Source organism: Schistocerca serialis, chromosome 7 (genome assembly GCF_023864345.2).
Source record: "Schistocerca serialis cubense isolate TAMUIC-IGC-003099 chromosome 7, iqSchSeri2.2, whole genome shotgun sequence".
NCBI lineage: Eukaryota > Metazoa > Arthropoda > Insecta > Orthoptera > Acrididae > Schistocerca > Schistocerca serialis.
In genome coordinates this window covers 313,764,737-313,770,736 of record NC_064644.1, presented here as the reverse complement: position 1 = coordinate 313,770,736, position 6,000 = coordinate 313,764,737, and the positions used below count along the sequence as shown (strand labels likewise).

General features: G+C 38.5%; 1 protein-coding gene across 1 annotated transcript in view; it reads left to right on the top strand.

Annotated features, from left to right (window-relative positions):
- Positions 1–1,919: 1,919 nt before the first annotated feature.
- Positions 1,920–6,000, top strand: part of LOC126412130 (stromal interaction molecule homolog) — a 134,823-nt gene continuing 130,742 nt past the window's right edge. The window contains exons 1-3 of the mRNA XM_050081572.1: positions 1,920–2,345; positions 3,251–3,396; positions 3,999–4,118. Coding sequence (XP_049937529.1) covers positions 2,135–2,345; positions 3,251–3,396; positions 3,999–4,118 — 477 coding nt within the window. The 5' untranslated portion in view covers positions 1,920–2,134. The remainder of the gene's footprint in view (positions 2,346–3,250; positions 3,397–3,998; positions 4,119–6,000) is intronic.

Below are 6,000 nucleotides of genomic sequence, written 5' to 3'. Positions count from 1 at the left end.
CCATGAATACAACAAATAATGTTTCACTTGACAGATAAAGACTTTTTTGGGCGCTTCATGAGAAAATGTCGAGCAAAATTAAACGTAATACCTTCTTTATATGTGACAGGCTTCTCTGTTTATCTTTCCTTTGTCCCGTTCGACCATGCTCCCGTTCGACCATGCTCTATTTAAGTTAGCTCAGACTCTACAGAGTGTAAAACGTTGCGTGCACGTTACTGCATAGTTCGGCCATCTGTTGGTAAAATTATGAAGTATTACGAAGCTTTATTGTACGAGCGAGGCGAAGCGAGCGTAGCCGCGGCGAACTGGGCAACTTCGCCAGGCTTCCGTACTTCATGAATGAACTACTTCGTTTGAACGCTTCACGGCAAAGAGTGAAATGAATGAAGTAGTTCACGGGATTGAACGAGTTCGACCCATCTCTATTTCGAACGACTCAAGCGCAATGAATTTCGCCCAGCTTGCTGAGGAACAAAGTCTGACGAAGAGCTTCAAAACTACCTCAAAATCCATCGACAGTGCTGGAATTGAGGTTAATCGATGTGCTCAGTGCCGACACCAAAATATACTGTGACCTCTCGATTGGAAAATCAAGTCAGTTCTTGCTGGACGCGTTTCACAAGCCCACCTTCGACAGCCTGCACGACTTAAGTCATCCTGACGTCAGGTCAACAATTTGCCTAGTATCCTACCGTTTGGTGTACAGAGAATACAAAAATACTGCCATAGATGTGTGTCAAATGCCAACAGGACAAGATCAACCATCACGTATGTGCACCAGTTGCGAACTTTCAGATTACTAACGCGCGATTTGTACCCGTCCACGTCGACTTCATGGTTCCGCTATCTTCTTCCAACAGACGACAACATATTCTTATCACAATCGATCGCCTTACACGCTGGCTGGAAGTAGCTCCATTGGATAAGAAGTCTGCAGAAACATTGGCATCCACCTTTGCTCTCTGACTATCCACTGCACATAACGACAGATTATGATCGCCACTACCTGTCGCGGACCGCCGTTTTACAACGAGCGGCGGGTACACTTCCTGGTGCACCAACTGGACGGCGCTGCCTTTCCCACGTGGCCGGTGGATGTAGTGGTGGCGGCCGAGTTTAAGTTTCTCTCGCACTGAAGTGCAGTGTCGAGTTGCGCACTAATGTATAAATATCGATATGGCGCAGCTGTCAATCGGGTTTCCGTATCAGCCGCCAGGGGCGCTGACATCGAAGTTGAATTATTCCGAGCTTTCAGAGAGTTTTGACTTTTAGATGTGTTCGTGTGTTGTTCTTATCTTAGCGACATGAAACAGTTTTTAGTTCAGAAACATTTTATTCGTATGATCGTTGTGTATCTTCAAGCCACGAGCTTGCTGTTTCTTTATAGAGAATTCTACTCTGTAGGCGAACGCAATAAAGAGACAGTTCGCATATACAATAATGTCATTTAACGCACTTGCTGGCTACACGAAGACTTGGTCAACGACGATTCTAGCAATACGACCATACTGTGTTAACTTCAGCTCATTAACAACAAGTAGTTTGTATCAGTTTAATGACAATTGATAGTTAATGCATTCTATAATAGCTAATTCTGTCTGTTCACAAATACTTTAGGTCATGTCCCACACCTAATCAGTCTTATTCATGACAGTATTATGGAACACCGTGATTGGCGGAGCATAATTGATGAAAATAATTTAGTGGGGATCGAATAATAATGGAACTTATAAAGAATTGTTTTAATGAATACTTAATCGATTAATCACTTAGTTTTATTCTACATGAGATTGCCTTTTTTCGTTTTTTTTGCTCCCTGGTGCAGTTCTGAATTCTAACCTTCGTCACCAGAGAAGTTAATACATCTATGCATTTTCTGCCATCGGAAATTGCCAGCACTATGTGACTCTTTGCCTCTTTTATTCCTTGACCTCGGGTAAGAGCAAGAAGACCGTCAACCTTGAAGTGTGTAGCTGTGTGTAGCAGTATTTGTTTGTAATAAGTATTTTGCTGTGCGTGTGCAGTAGAGTATACTGTGAGATTTTAGTGCAAGAGGAATGAGTGGGCGAGGTGAAGTACTACTCGGTTTTGCATTAATTTGAATCAATAAAAGTGTGTTTCAACTGATACAATGCACATAGCCGTTTCCAAAACTGTGTCAGTTCTGTGCCTCCTCCTTGTGCCCTTCTGTTATGGAGAAAACAGTGAAAGTAAATCACATGAAGATGTACGACAGGAAAGAACCTTCAAATCTTCGCATTCCTCTGGAAACTTGTTAAGCAGATCTAGTTCCCATTCTGTCTTCAGTGATTCAGACTCATACACAGCTGGACTAGAAGCAGGTAACATACTAATTTGGAAATGAACGTGAACTACTTCGATGTAAACATTAAGCAGAGTAATTTGTTTGTCAGTGTGTCTGTGTTGCTCATATTAACTTGCAGAAATGACTACAAAGAGAAAGATTTTGAATCTATAAAGTTTAGTTTAATATACCACTGCAAATTGACACAGTTGTTTAAGAGACTGTGAAAAGTGTACCTGTTCTGCCTTGGCTGTTGCACGTGGTTCGTTGCCAGTTTCATATAATAGGACTTTCGTATTTTAATAAGGCTTCATCGGTGGAAAATTACACACAGCAAGAGTAACAGTTCAGCATATTTATATTAAGCTGAACGTTGTTTTTTAGTTTGCCACCTATCCGGTCAGTTGATATTATGATTTGCGGCCTTGTGTTCACGATTCAGCATTACTTTTCTCAGTCAATTGCTATTAACCCTATACAGAAACTCAACATTATATTCGCGTGTTTCATAAGAGGTAGCCGTAATGCCATTAACGTTCATAACATGTGCGTTTTGTTTTGCTTTTACCCGAATTATTGCTGTATTGGCGACCTTGTTAAATTTTCATTTAATAGAATTTTCTGTCCCGGACGCTTGCCATTTACAGTGTATGGTAAATATCTCAGAATGGTTCAGAAGGCGATGTCTGTGATCTTCAACGATAAATAATTTATCACCTTTCCTGCCTTACTGTCAGTGATCTAACATGCTTTCAAATTCATGCCTAATGTAAATTTTGTGTGTATGCATGTAATTCGTGATTAATGATCTATTGCCCACTGACAAAAGTAACATTACGAGCATAACTAGATTCGGTATGTGTGGTGTTAATATAACCTTAAAGTAGATTGAAACAGAATTGTCAATAAGAAGTATTTAATGCTAGTGTCTTTATACCACAGCTATTGGTGAAAGCTGCAGTGATGATGATGCTGCTTGTCTGACTCAGGCCTCGGAGGATCGTGTGGGTCTAGAGGCCATACGTTCTTTGCATAGGCAGTTGGATGATGATGCAAATGGGAATGTAGATCTCTCTGAATCAGATGAGGTATACCACTACTTTAATGTATAGGTTCATATAAGATGTTCAAAAATGTGTGCACCTGTAGCACTCTTGACATTGTGTTGGTGTGCTTGTTTATAAATGAAGTTCAGAGTGTTGATAAGATTTGTTCCATGTTTTAACTTTGGTATGCACAACTCATTTTTCTCAAACTATTTTTACCTTTAGCACACAGTAATTGTATTTTCTAATGTGGGATCTAATGTTTGGACATTGTTGTTGCCAGTGGTTACAGAATTTATACAATTATTAGGCTCTTTTCTTCTTCTTCCCTTCATTTTCCACGTAGGCCACATAGCCACTTCGTTTCTTGGAAATAGTGTGGCAAGATATTGTAGATTTTATTAGTCTGTATACTTTCATATATATTAGTGAATTTCTTAAACCCGTAATTATCATTTAACCTCTTAATGTGCTCAAATTATTAATTTTTGAGTGATCAGTTATGTAGGGCCTGTTGTAAGTCCTGATGATTGTTGCAAACTGTGTGATCACTAGAATTTTTGAGTGATAATGTAAAGCTAAGTTCGTTTAAATCGTGCCACAATAAGATTTCATGGAAAGAAAAACTTTATTTTTTTTTACAGTTTTTGAGAGAAGAATTGAACTATGCAGAGGGTCATGAACGGAGGCAACAAGCATTCCATCGCAATAATGACAAGCATATCTCCGTGAAGGAATTATGGGAAGCCTGGATTCGCTCTGAAGTGTGTTCCCTCATTTATTAGTACATTTTGCTGATTTTTAAAGTGTCAAAGCTTTCAGCATAATTGTTACCTTTCATTGATGCTGGATCTGAGCATGGGTAACAGTATCTTTTATTTCACTGAAAGTGTGTGTGTTACATTAGTTTTCAGAAGTTTCCCAATACAAAGTCTTCTCACTAGAAAATTGTTACACACTATAGTTTTTATTTTTATTCGTATCTAGACTACATATTCCAAACATTCATGTTTCTAGTCATATATGAATAATAGATATGTTTTATTCTTTGTTGCCAGTCTGCTAATGAAACATTTCAGCTTGCAGCAGAAACAGTAGATGTTCAGTATTATTGAGGACTTGCTTGCCTATGTAGTACGATATTTTAGTGTCTGCCAACAAGATGGGGCCCCTATTGTTAGATTTTGATTTAACAGTGAGCATAAAAAATTGGATACTAGAAATGTGTAACTGTATTGCTAAAGTGTGTAGAAGTTACTTTCTAGAGATTTGGTTATATAATTAAAAAAAGATTATGTATGTTGATTTTAAGTGCCAAAAACATACATCAGAAATGTACAGTTCAGTTAGTAACAAAACAGTTTGGCCTATGTTGGAAAATATATGGTGTTAACAGGCATAAGCCATTATTTAAATCTGAAGAAAGTATAAGAATCCAAGGTCCAAACTTTTTTACAATTTTAAACAGGAAGGTTTACTTCAGTGGTTATTCAGTAAATAGGACTAGTGAATGTTTCATTTTAATTAGCTGTGGATCAAGTGTCTATTATATTCTTTCTGTGGTGGATGCAATTTCATGAAGTGAAGTGGGAAGGTGAACCTGTTACCATTCAGAAGGCTGTCTCCTGTGTGTGTGTGTGTGTGTGTGTGTGTGTGTGTGTGTGTGTGTGTTTTTTTTAAAAACCAACAGAGATCTGGCAATTCAAGGAAAATATTCACTTACAAATGACATGAAGGTGCACACTTGGAAAGCTTGCTATGAGGTGTCTGTTACATGTGTTAGGGCTGCTAATATATTTTTAAGTGTCATTTCCTACAGTGTTTACCAAGTATGAATAACAAATTCAGTTGCTAGGTAGTTACGCCTATTTTTTTTAACGGCATCTTATCTTGAGTTGGTGATGTAGTCGTCCGAAAAGTGCTTGTTGTAACTTATAAACAAGCAAATATGTTCCTTCCAGAATGAATTTTCACTATGCAGTGGAGTGTGCACCGAATGGAACCTCCCGGACAGATTAAAACTAAGTGCTAGGCAGAGATGTGGACTTGAGACCTTTGCCTTTTTTTGGACAAGTGCTGACCATCTGAGCTACCTGAGCATGACTCACAACCCCTCCAATTGAAATACATTCTTCATTGGTCACGTTTATAGTATTACATACATTTGCCAAACCATTATTTCCTGACTGGACTTTTGAGGTTTCTGTCACTCTTTGACATGTTTTGAGATATTTTCATTTCAGCAGCCACAGAATTCCCTTTTGCTGTATATATTTTTGTAATTAACTGTTAAAAGTCGTTTATTTTGCAGTTACAGTTCACATTTTGGTTAGCTTTCAAGCTATGTACTTAATGCTGTGTGTCGCAAATTGTGCATGGGTACAGATATTTACCATATATCTTTTCAAATGTTTACTAACTATACAGTCGTTTTAAGCTTTCTTGTGTGCAGAGCAATTGTCTTCTTACTTTCTAACATTCTTCCAATGAGGCAAGGATTTGTTTAGAAAATCCTGCCTGTACTGATTTTGTGGTTATGACAATCACATTGTACTGAGCGAGGTGGCGCAGTGGTTAGACACTGGACTCGCATTTGGGAGGACGACGGTTCAATCCCGCGTCCGGCCATCCTGATTAGGTTTTCTG